This window comes from Callorhinus ursinus, unplaced genomic scaffold, assembly GCF_003265705.2.
Source record: "Callorhinus ursinus isolate GAN/ISIS: 27379988/994484 unplaced genomic scaffold, GSC_fseal_2.0 scaffold6, whole genome shotgun sequence".
NCBI lineage: Eukaryota > Metazoa > Chordata > Mammalia > Carnivora > Otariidae > Callorhinus > Callorhinus ursinus.
Window position 1 is genome coordinate 78,662,503 of NW_027397068.1, and position 13,019 is coordinate 78,675,521.

General features: G+C 49.8%; 1 protein-coding gene across 1 annotated transcript; it reads right to left on the bottom strand.

Moving 5' to 3' along the window:
• Positions 1–2,165: 2,165 nt before the first annotated feature.
• On the bottom strand, positions 2,166–12,690 carry TTLL2 (tubulin tyrosine ligase like 2). The gene is given in 4 exon segments (XM_073893518.1): positions 2,166–2,872; positions 2,875–3,940; positions 5,015–5,179; positions 10,825–12,690. Coding segments are annotated over 2 exon segments (1,593 nt in total). The 5' UTR covers positions 3,923–3,940; positions 5,015–5,179; positions 10,825–12,690; the 3' UTR covers positions 2,166–2,327.
• Between the last annotated feature and the right edge of the window lie 329 nt (positions 12,691–13,019).

Here is a 13,019-nt window from a genome sequence, read left to right on the forward strand (position 1 = left end):
CAGGGGAGATAGAATGCAGTTTGGAAATGAAGTAAGAACCTTCCCCTTCAACTGTAAGACGCTTCCAGCTCCCTGGGAGATTTCTCAGAATCAGTGATCCCATCCACGTCCCAGCTCCTTTACTTACATTTTCCTTGAGCTGCTCCTCTCCTGGTCCTCTGCTCGGAGAGTCGTCTTGGTTCTTTGTGTCCACTTGCATTGTCAGCTACTTTAGCGCCCAGTTTGGAGTATGAGGCAAACCCGACCCACAAATCCTCAAAGCCAGGAAACCCAACACCCTATTTTTTCTTGGGGTCCCTAGTGGTACTGCCTTCTTTCTCCCCTCTGTGACTCCTCACGCTTGTCTATTTGTACAGGCCAACGTGTTCAGTGGTACTTAGTGAAGGTGTGAGGAAACGTACGCCTATTCCATTTTCCCCAGAAGTGAAAGTCCAAGGATTTTTTGGAAGAACTACCACATCTCCTGGAGGATTGTCTGGACTCTGTAGTTTTGACCTTTCTACCTCAGCTAGACTGCACTCATGTTTTCCCTCCATGTCCTTTACACAACTGTGCACCTGCATGCAAATTCCATGCACAGACAGTTTCCTGGTGCGTTTGAGGTTTACCTTACTCCACTATGATTTGTGTTTAATTGGCCCACATTTTGCCATTTGAGAGATAATACTGCCCAGACTTTGCATGTTTTTCCTGACAGACGGCCCAAGGCTATTGCTGTAAAACTTCAAATGCTCCAATAAAATCATCTATCCTTAATGGCACAAGCTTCACTCCTCTCTGCAACGTTCATCCTCCCAGCTGAGTCATTAAAACCTGGCTCATGATGAAGGAGTGAGTATTGGAAGACACGGAGAGAGTGAGAGCTAATCTCTGGTTTTCCAGCGATGCCAGCCTCATGGTTTGGTCTTAGAGTGCACCTCAATGTCTGTGGAAAAGAACCTTTTCTTCATTTGCCAAATACTATAAAGTGGAAAACTGATGTAAAAGATCAGAACAATCCTGATGCACTTACATTCCCACTCGACTCCTTTAAATGTTTCCTGGAACAAGACTGGGAGCAAATAAATGGACTTATGCATGAAACCAGGCAATGAACAAAATAGGCATTACAGCCTCATGTTGAGAGTGCTGGATTTTTTCTCTCCCCCTTTCTTTCTGAACCATTCAGATCAAGCACTAGAATTTCGTTAGCCATTGAGGGCACCTGCAGGTGCAATTGCAGTATGTATTCATACGCTGGTACTGAGAGCAATCACTCCCTGCATTCTCTTTCTATGGTTGCATCACCTGCTGTGCGTCCTGCGTCCCCAGTCTATGTTTTGTCCTGCCTGTCTTAACTTGTGCTTTAACTTTTTCATTGTGGGAAAATAAGCATAACGTGAAATTTCCCATTAGTGACATTTGGCACATTCATTCATGGTGATGTGCAACCATCACCAGAACATTCTTGTCTTCCAAAAGGAAAGCCCCTATCCACTCGCGGTCGCTCTCCCATCCCCCACCCCGGGCCCTGCAAACACCAGTCTGCACTGTGTCTGCGGATTTGCCGACTCCAGACGTCGGCATGGAATCCTGCAACATGTGGCTTCTTGTGTCTGGCCTTTTTTCACTCAGCATAATGTTTTCAAGTAAATGCTGGAGACTTTGTGTTTTAGGACTCGTCAGTGTTTTCTTATGAGGCAGGAATGGTAACATGGCTGCATCTGGAAGGTTCTGAGGTCACATGCTGGATGGTAACCTATCAGTGAGGGGACAAACCCAGAGGGGGCCACCTTTTGAATATGGTTGATGGGTGTCCCCAGTGGGAAGCTATGTGGCACAGTGTCTGAGTTAGGGCCCAGGACCTAGGACTGAGAGAGTCATTTGGGTATTTTGGGGGGAGGTTTTCAGCAATTGGCCTCACCCCGGATGACTGTTTAATCATTAAGTTGACAAAAATAATTTTGAACAAAAAAATGGTGTGTTAAAAAACAAAAAAGTTAACCCTTGGTCTTTTTTTGTATTGTTCTCACATAAGAGTCCTTAAAAATGTTCTAATAATCTTTTCTTTTCATGTTCAAATAAGTGCACTGTATAATTGTACTAAAGCATTTCCAAGTGCAGGCAAGAGCCTGGGTGGTATTCTCCCAAGAAATCGGAGCAAACAAACCACTCATGTCATATAATTTAATCACCGCCTGAACGTGTCCAAATTTGCAGAGTCGCTATATTTACATACGCAGCCACTCAGGGGTCCCAGTGACGTGGTCGATGTGCTGCATGCAGAGGTCAAGGGCTGAGCCATTGCTGTCCCTGGCAAAGGAATCCCTGGTTTCCCCGAAACCCTTTCACCTTCTCTTTGCTCCCTTTTCCACCAGGTGGGGATGTTGCTTATTCATTAGTTTCTGGAGCTCCTGGATTATTCTTTGGACATTTAATCCATTCCTAGAAGCTCCAAAAGTAGCTTCATTGAAAGGAAAAATGAGCACAAAGTTCCCTGCTTGGAGATCTGGCACCTTGCTGTTGTCCGAGGGGACGCACAGGGAGATGCTGGTCTTGCCCACACACGACTGAATGAGTGACATGAATGGAAAGAGCGTCTTATGGGTCAGGTGTCTACCCTTTAGCTTTGGCTTGGTTTTGGGGGGTTCTTTTGTTGACCGAAGTAGGTCCTTCTTCCTGCTTGTCATTTCCCTTGGCTGGGAGGCATGTTTGTTTTCAGGGCGTGTTTTTACGGCTTTCTTCACAGCAGATTCATCCTTAAATGTCTTACCTGTGAGCTGTGAAAGGGACTCACGGGACAGAGTGCTACAAGCCTTGCTGAGTCTCCCCGCGTCCGGCTTGGCGAGGGAGACGCTGCGGCTCCCCTCAACACTGTCACGACATCTGGCCTCTCGTTTCTTAGACCCTGCAAGTAAATCAGCTCAGTGGTGTCATGGATAAGCTTCCTCTTCACTGATACGTCCGCCGAACAATCTACGGACAGGGCGGGGCTGAAGTTGACCTCTAGAAGCCACGGTTTCAAGTTTTCATCAATCAAAATGTCAAATCCAGAGAGCTCAAAGCAGTTGGTCGCGAAGGGGACCGAGGGAGCAACGGCGAGCACCGTGAGAATAACCATGTGGTTGATTTTCTGCCACAAAAGCAGATCGTCCACATCCCAACTGCGAAGGTAGGAGAAGAATCTGCTGAGGGTCCACTTGCAGCCGTGACCAATCACTTCTTTGATTTTCTCATACGAGACCCCAGATTTATTGATGCTGCTGTTGGCCAAATGGGCATAATTTTTCTGCAGATTACTGAGGTCAGACTTTTCCGTGGCAAACCGCACTAGCCCTTCTTGATCAATATAAATGGTCAAAGGCTTAAAGCCGGTGACACAAACGTAGATGCGGAGGTCACATTTCTATCTGCCCACAAGGGGAGGGTTGCAGATATAGTTCTGTACTACGTATGTATCATCAAAGATTAAGTCTTTAATGTCACTGAAAATGATGACGCCCCGCCCGCGAGAGAGTTTGGCAGGCTTGCAAATCCAGTAGCTGTGCTTGGCGCCCAGCACGTGCTTCTCCCTAAAGTACTCGGCCACAAACTTGTTGTAGTCCTTGGGCATGATGAACGTCAGGGGGATGAACTCGTACAGGGGCGGGCCGTACATCTTCTTCATGTGCTTCAGGTGTGTGGCCAGATGGTCCTTCCTGGTGAGCTTGGTGGTGCCCGGGTGGTGGTTGAGGTGTTGCCACGGCTTGATGTTGCTGCGCTCGGTCATCCAGAAGGAGGAGGTCCTCCAGTACAGGTTCCAGTCCTCCACGTTCTGCTCTCCTTTATCGAACTTGTCCCACTCACGCTCCAGCAGGACACTCTGCACCACTTCGGGTGTGCTGTCATCAACGCGAAATACCGGCGGCTTCAGGATGGGCCCCGGAGCTTTGTCCTCTGCCATGAAATATGGTTTTCTTTTCTAAAAATTGATGATTGGAAATGCGTTAGCAGGTGGGCAGGGGGGATCGCCATCAAGAGGAGCTTACCCATAAAAGATTCCACGTCCTATGGCCAGTCTTTTGGTCTGTGCCTTCCCGCACATCAGACGGCCTCACCAGATACCCACTTCTCTGCTCCCTCTGCAAAAACAGACCCAGCCCTCCCTGTGCAGTCTGTCTCTCCAGACATTACCTGCCTATTTCTCCCTTTTAGAGACATGTTCAAAGTGTTGGCAGTTCACCATCAATACTCCTGAGGGCTACTCTGCCCTAGGGCTGGAGGTGCGGTGAATCCTGTTGGCCTAAACCAGGAACATTCTTTAGAAAAAGCAGATGTCAAGTTGTCTATAGTTAGATGAATTTGGACATGCAAAAGCATGAAACACTGTTGTTAATATGATTAGCAGGGGTCTTATTGGCCCAAGAAGCTTAAGGAGTTTGGATCAGACACCTGTGATGGCCACCAGTAACTCCCCCATATCCCTAGTGGTCAGAGGCTGGGTTCCCTCAAACACATGGTAACTTGCAAGAAAAATAGTTAAGAAAAATCTTAGTTTTTAAGACTTTCACATTCTGTGAAAACAAAGATCATGTGAAGATTGTGCCTCGTGGTTTGCAAGATACACAGAAAGTGCATATTTGGCATTTTTCTGAAACTTCCAAGAAAGAAAATAAGATAGCTTTTGAGAGAATCAAAACTGATGATGAGGCATGGCATTTCCTTATGACCTGGGGGAGGCAGGGTGACAAAGTCAAAACCTGTTGGGGGGGATGTTGGTATTCCAAAGTCCTAAAACAACGTGCTCACCAAAAATTCCAAGTTCAGGCAATTTGGACTTGTTTCTTTGATAATGTTAGTACTGCTGGTGCACAATTTATCATTTAAGGAGGCATACAGAGCTTATTTTGGTGGAAATTCTGTGGTGTTTGGGAGATTCTGATTGATGCCACAAGAGGAAATTTTGGTACTGCATTTTCAGTGAAGTCAGTCTGGCCAGAGCGAAAGTGGTCAGGAAGGACAGAGGGAGGGACAGAGGTCCAGCTTGCTCACTCACCTTCTTCTCCAGGTTTGAAATTGGGCAGAGTCAAGGAGTGAAGGAGACACCTTGTTCCCAGAGACCTTGTTTCCGAATCTGAAGCCAACCACAGAGTATGGCTGGCCTCTGATCCCGAGGCTGCTAACAGGCTGGGCAGTGGCTCCAAAACTGTGTCCAAAAGAGCTGTGAACACAAGCAGATGAATGAGCACCTTGTCAGTGCTGTTACTGCTATGACCAGGAGGAGCACGCAGAATTTACAGATCTGGCACGGTGATTGAGAAATTCAATCTTTGCAATTTACAGCAATGTTTTCAAACTATGTTTGACGACGTTAACAGGTATTACAGCAGAGACAGTGTGTGTGTGGGCACGCATGTGTGCCGGGGGGAGGGGAAGAAGATTCAGAGTCACAGTAATTACGGAAGCTGGATGAAACACGGTTGAAAGTGTTTTTTTCTCTTTCTAGCTCCAAGAAATATGCCGTCTTTCCCAAGCTTGTTTGATCATGAAACCCTCTTAAAATTTCTATTCTGTCAGCTACCATTTCACAAAAGCTGTGTGGGAAATATTGAGTCAGACAAACCAGATTGAATGGCACCCGTCCACCCTCCCAGCCTTGGAAATAAGCCTATCAAGAGGAGACAGTGTGGTGTTCTGGCTAGAGCCTTGTTTCGTGGGGGGTCAGCACTCAGTGCCTCTAGGAGCCTGGCTTTCTCCCAGCTCCGCGGGTCAGTGCACAAGGACAGACCAGGAGATTCGGCTCTTGAGGGCGGTCTGCAAACCTGGGTTTCCTCTCACCACGGAACCAAGAAAGCCAGTCAGGTGTCCTGTTGAGAGGTGAAGAACATGGTCTGATGAGGCTGTGGATACTTACTAGGGCCGCTTATGCAGCCATTGGCCCTGGATCCTTTTTCAGCTGAGTATCATCTTCCTGTTAAAATTTCGTTGAGAAACCAAATGCATCATTACGAGTTTTCTCTGCTCAATAAGACTTCGTCTGGAGAGCTACTGAAATTTCTTTCATCCTGCCTCTTTCAGACTTACCGATGCTCACAGCAGCAGATAGTTCTGTCTGATTGAGGAAAGCATGTGGTGGGGGGAGTAGGTGTAGGGATGGCAAATGGTCAGGGACCAATTCGGAAGCCCTCCCCAGGAGGAGAATGTCAGGACTGAGTCTCTGGCAGGAAGAGGCCACTGTGGGGGAGATGACACGGGTGGTGATGACCGAGTGGGGAGGAGCCAGCAGAGGACCGTTCCCGTGGCAAGGCATACCATCGGGGCCCGCACACAGCATTACGTGGTGCTGCTGGTGGTTATAAAGGAGGAAGTGCTCGTTTTAAGGGGAGTGAAGATGTTCTCGTAACTAGATGAGGCAGCGACACGTGCCTGTGGGGCAAAGGCTCTCTGCTGGAGGAAACTGGACAAAACCTCCTCGGCGTGCTCGTGGGTGCTGGAGCCACACAGCCTGGGCCCCTTTCCGGAGTGGGGCAGCCGAGCCGACAGTCACCCTTGTCTCATCTCGGAAGAGACTGTCTGTCTTCCTCGTGGGTAAAAGTGAAGTTATCCATGGAGATTTTCATAATCACCCATTTTCTTCCTTGGTCTGAGCTGAGGGAAAATAAATCCTCTAGGAAGGAGGAAGGTGACAAGGTGACGCCACTCATGGTCACGGCAGGACCAGCCACGGGTAGGCTCTAGCTCCGGGTGTGGCCACGTGGTCCATGGACATAGAAGGAGCACCCATGAAGCGCACGTGTCTTTCCCCTGTGTTATGGTGTCCAGAGGCTGGCCTCCTGCTGCTGAAGGAGGAGGGGAGGGAGGAGCAGAGGGGGGAGCAGATGGGGAGGTGAAGGGGGAAGTGAGGGAGGAGGGGAGGGAGGAGGGGAGGACTATCAAAGCCCGGCAGAGGGTTAGACGTGCCCCCTACGCGGGGTGATCAGCACCAAGGTTGTCCGTGTCAGTGGGGTGGTGGCTGCTGGTGTCCCTGTCCTTCATATGTTTTGTATGATTAAATACCACGTGACCTTTTTAGGAGAAGGAGCAAGTGGCCCCAGAGGGTCCGGGCCTGGGTGGTTCTGGACGGAAGCCAGGGGGCCCTGCAGAGGAGGCAAGAAACACCCACGAGCACCACTGGGGTGCACGACCTTCGGAGGAGCCAAGAGTGAGGGGCCCCCGGCGGTGGGGCTCCGGGTCGCGGGCGGGGTCAGGTTGTGTGCGCTGCCGTGAAGCAGCATCACATGCCTCTACAGTTGTGAGGGAAGGAGGCTTTGCGTCTAAGTACCGTGCGGGTCTGACCCTTTCTGTGCTGGCCCCGAGAGTAACGCTCGTTTACCCCGAGGAGCCAGCCGGCTGGACTCGGATGTCGGCAGGATGTGACTGGGACGGAGTCCACACCCCCGTGCTCCGGGCGCACCCGCAGGGGGCCTGCTGGGGCTGCCGGCGGCCCGTCCGGTCCAGTGAGCGCGGGGTCTGCGTGTCTGCGCTCCCAAGGGGAGGTTGGGGTGCGGGGTCGCCAGGTGAGTCTCCCCCTTTCCAGGGGCTGCAGGCCAGCATTGGGACCCCTTAAAATGGAAAAAAAAAAAAAGAGCACTTCCTCCTTTATACCCACTGACATGGCCATCCGTCCGCCTCACCCACCGAAACACGAGTTAAACCTCAGGGCTGCTTTTTAATCCCTGTTCCCGAATTGGGTGCCCTGTCTGTTGGTGGAATAAATGAATGAACCAGCAGACCAGTGCGGGGTTGGGGCAGGGGAGGACATGGGGGTTACATTTTTTTCCTGTAAATTAGAGGAATACAAGATGTCATACATTTTTCCTTCATTTCAGCTGCAGGTTCATAACACTGAGCACAGATAGACATAGGATTCCTACTCCATTGCTCATTTCTGCCCAAGATTTCCTCTCCTTTTTTTTATAACATTATAACATCTCATTTATCTAGGTCAGAAGCCAAGAGGTTCATGGCTAATTTACATTTCTCAGTCTTGAACCCAAAATTCAGTGGAAATTTCTATTCCCAATTAAAATAGACATCACCAAACCTGAAATTGTACCGAATAAACACTAGACCTCTCCACCTTTTCTCCAAGTGCTTGAATCAGTAACTATATGTTTATTTGGGTGTTTGGACTTGTAAGACTGTGACACATAGGCTGTACCAGTGGAAAATTGAAATGACCGCTATTACAAGGAAATTAATTAAAGATAAAATAACTTCTATAATTAAGGCAGTGCTGGGTATTTTATTTGCACAGGCAGAGAGCCCGGGCTATTTCCCAAAGGCATCAATTTATATTAATTGACATCTATAATAAACAATTAAAATATTAACTTGGGCTATACTAAGATTTAAAAGGCAAAGTAATGTGTCATGCCAAGTATCATATGCAAACACACATGCATAACATGAAAACAGAATATGACATGTTAATTATTTTAAAATACGTGCCATTCATCCAGGATGGAAGCGGAGGTCCTGGTCAACCTAACGGCTGTGTTTCTAAACCGGAACGTAGCTGGAGCTCCCGTTGGAAGAGCTCTCAGGGACCACAGACTTTCTCCTGAAAAGAGGCCATTAAATATTCTCTTCCAGCTTGAAAACACGTTATTTGGAATACAGTTCTCAGCCTCCTTGGGCAGTCACACGGACATATCACGATTGGCCCAGAAACGTGTCCAAGTAATAATAATTACTAACAATAGGTACTCTCCGCCAGTGCACTACAAAGACATTATTATCTATACACAGTCATGTCGATAGAGTCGTGATCTCCCGCCTGCATTTCCACATGCTCTTTCCATGGGATGCATGTGGCAGGTGCACGGCCACAGACCCGAGGACACTGGAAACAGCCCGTCGGCCAATGAGCCTTGACAGATGAAGAGTCCCCGTGAGGCATTCCAAGCTAAGGTCAACCTCCACGTAATAACTTCCAGAAGGAAACCAGAACGCACAGAGCTACTCCCTGAAGGGAGGGGCATACCCTGGCCCGCAGGACGAAGTTCATGTGCTTTCACCTCCGTCAGGGGAGGGACGGTCTGTGACTGGGAACGTTGCTGGAACATTCCCAGGCTCAAAGGCCTCGTCTGGGTGGAGAACACAGCACACGCTGGGACAGAACGACTGTCTGACACCGTGTGTGAAGCAGGAGCAAGTAAAGGCCCAGAGAAGCTGGTGACGCGCAGCCGAAGACCCACGTCTCAGGGCAGGCCATGCTCTCGTGGCTTCCTTGGCTGTGACTCAGCCGATGTCACACTCAGCTTCGGAGTAGCTGTAGCCTGATGCTGAGAAGCTGCGCCCAAACGTCTGTTTGGGTCGTTATTATAATCAAGGGGCTTAATGATCTCCTAGAGCTGGGTCAGCCCCGGTCACGCTCTGTCCTGGCTCATTCTTTCCCTTGCCGTGAGGGTACTCCCGGGCACTCGGGGCCCTGTTGCCATCGCTGAGGGCCCACTGCTTCTCCTGGAAGACTGATTCCTGAGCGGGAATTCTCTGGGAGGGGCTATCTCCCTTCCAGCCTGGGACCCCGAGAAAGAGTCGGGCACCAGGGCGCCCATGCTCTCTACGCACATCTCCTTTTCAGCTCGTCCACTCCTGTAGGACGAACAACCCCAGGCCACTTCTGTGTGAACTGGGATCCAGCTACAGTGTTAAACCAGGCGACCGAGTGCCACGAATGTCAGTTGTCACTGGACTGAGACGGGAAATATTTGGGGGTCAAGGAGAGGGATCCTCCTTGGATGACCCTGAAACCAGACGCTGCAAGAGCAAACACAGATTCCACCCATGCAGAGAACCCGTTTCTTAAAGAACCTCAGTCCATGTGTTCCCCAGTGGTTCTGTTTACATCGTATGCGTACAGATGAAAGGAATAAAACCACGCTTACTTCTATAAAAAGGTCTCTACTTTCAGAACCTCAACCATTAATTTCAAAAGCATCTGCCCTGCCTTCATTGGAATTACTGGGGATTTGCTATATGCAGCCTTGATGTTCATGTGTCCCGTGTGGAAACATGGTTTCGTTAACTTGTTTCGCTGTGCACAGTCTTGCCTTCAGCCCTACCGCAAATATATAAGAAGACACGCCGTCCTGCCGTGCACACAACGGACACGTCACACCGCTCATGTGCTGTTCACACATGCAAAGCACTCTGTTTATATTAGCTAGGGACAGGCGGTGGCTGTGGGCTCCTGTGTAGTTCTAGGGGGCGAAGCCAGGTGCTGGAGGAGGGACCGTCCCCCACAACCATTTTTTTTTTTTTGGAAACGCGTTGTTATTAACTTAAACTCAGAACAATTTTTAATTATTCTAAATCGGAGCCCATGCACACTATTTTTTGCATTGATGATAGGCTCTATTTTATCGCTAAAGCCATCAGTTCCCCGAGGGAAAGGCCACGTCCGATAACGCCTTACCCCAGACCCCCGAGCCGTGCATCCATCTGCAGGAAGCACCAGTGGAACAGAACTGACTCAAAGAGAAAATGTCCATCTTCCCAGGACTTGCAGAGCTGAATTTGCCCCTTGGCAAACTGCATATAAGAAGGTGGTGGCTTTTTGTTTTTTTGTTTTGTACTGGAAAGCCTTCAAAATGTCCCGTCTACGTCTGAAGGCCACACTTCTTAGCGTGGCATTCAAGGCCTTCCCATGAGTCCTCAGCCTCTGTTCAGTGGAACACACCTCCTGGCCCCGACTTCCCAGCTCAGCACGTGAGGGTCGTGAGCCCGGTGTCCGGCACCAGGCCCTTGCTGTGGCCTCCGTGCATCCCTACTTCATGCGCCCCCTTAGCCCCCTTTTCTGGGGCCCACGCCCTTCACACTCACCTTAGGGAAAAACTCCCCCTACGTTGCAGTACCAGGCGGCGTCTTGCTCTGCCCTGAAGCTGTGGCATCCGTCAGATCTTAGAAAACACAGGCTGCTTGGGATGTTCGGCCTGACCGCCCCCTCTCACCATGGGGTGCCGCTGAGTTCCCTCCTTCGCCCACTTGTCACAGAATGTGCTTACCCTGTCTGTCCCCTTGCTGCAGATGCGCACACAGTAGGCAGTCTATGTGTTTTCTGGACTGTTGAAGCAATGCAACCCAGCTAGGGACGGAGGGCTTTTCCTCCTGAGTCATACGAAGTCTGGAGCGCAGGGGCCCCCTGGTCAGAACGCACGCTGGCCATTCCTGGCAGCCCTGGCCCCCTGCGCTCTCCGGGAGGGGCAGGTCCTGGGATGGAGGCACACACTGGGGGCCCCTCCAGTGCTGGGTGTGACTTCCATGCACTTGTCCCTGAGCCCGGCTTGGGGTGAATGATTCCAAGGGGGTCTGGGGTCCGCCTTTAGCCGCTGCAGAGCCCAGCTGAAGGGGCAGAACTGGAAGGACCCATGCTGCACTCAGTGTTGCAAACCCGCTCTCCTCACAAAGGGGGGCACGTATCGTCTCAGAGGCAGGGGCTGAGGGCTTCAGAAGCCCTTCACATATGGACCCAGGCTCCATTTGCCTCTCCTCCGTCTTCCTCCCGAGGATCTTCTTCCTTCTGTGGGGACCACATTCAGGCCAGGGCTCCGTGGCCCCTGTCAGCTGCAGTTTGCAGAGGGGCTCGGGGCATATGACAGATGAACAAGAAGAGGCGGGTGGGCTCCTCTGGGGGGCTACCTGGGATCTCCTTGTGCTTTTCCCTGGTGGGATCTCAAAACAGATCATCTCCACACAAAAACAGTTGAGTTTGCAAAATGAATCTTTGTTTCCTTAAGCCAAGTTTATACCTGAGCTCCCAGTCGGCACCATCCTTCCTGTGAGGCTGTGCGCTTCCCCCATGCCTTGTTCTGTCCCCCGGCGCCTGCACACCACACCTGTGGACTTTGGGAGGACACCAAAGAAAATCTGCCCAACATTTCAAGGCGAGGTACCTTGCCGTAGGATCTTTGTACTCGGCTCACTCAGGCTCCGGCATCTTATTACTCTGTTGATTAATGTTTGATGTTTCGATGCCAAGTGTTTAATTACAGACACTGTTACACCCTTGTAGGACCAATAAATTCCTTCACGTGATATAAAAAACTGCACAACAGAACAGCCAGAGATGTGTCAGGCGAAGGGAAATGCTGCAGATTTCCTAATTAGCAAACCAAGAATAAAAGTAATTCATTGTCTGTAGCCTACAAGGCATTTTTCTTTTCTGGTTTGACATGTTCATTCGTAGTTAATTACTTACTGTTACTTGCAGCCATACGTGCCGGTAAATAATGTAAAAACAGAGTAATGGAGTCCTTCCCCCAGTTGTCTTCACGAGCATCAGATGATGGAGGGTTTGGCCATGATTTTGAGAGATGCACAGAGACAGGGTTGGCATCCAGACACAAGTAAGAATATCTGGGCCAAAATCATGTAGGTTAGAGATCTACACATTCTGAATTTGTTCAGTAGTTTAAAATTTTCCCCTTCAATTCGAGATGTTCACATGAGCTTCCAAGACATCCAAGACTGCCGGTAACTCTCTGAGAAAGGGGGGCAGGATGTCAAGATCCAAGGACATTCGATGGGCATGCAAATAGTAAAGAAGAATCAGGGCACACTTCCTGGATGGAACGTGTTGGCTTCGTCCAAAATGAGCATTCTTTCCCACATTCTTCCTCTGGGTGGTTCCTCTGAATGTCTCAGTGGGCTCAGTTCCCCAAGGCTCGGCGTCTCCTAGTGGTTGACCACACAGACTCTGGAGCTTGGGCTCAGATGATGGAACCAGAGGTGCACTCACGCGCTCGGCCGTGCCTCTCCCGAACCACTTGCTCCTCTACTCCAGGCTGGAGCCAACAGCTTTGGGGTTCGCGATCCGTGGCTCTGGAACCTCATGAGTGTCCATGTAATCTCACCTTGAAGTGCGAATGCTCCTTGTCCAGGATGCACTTACCTCTTCTGGTAGGATCCAGAGGAAGTTGGGCTCATTATGATGTTTAATTCTAGAACTTTGGTGGAGTACGTGAAAACACTGAACCAATATGTAGAATTTTCACTTTTTTTTAATACCTCGGTCCTAC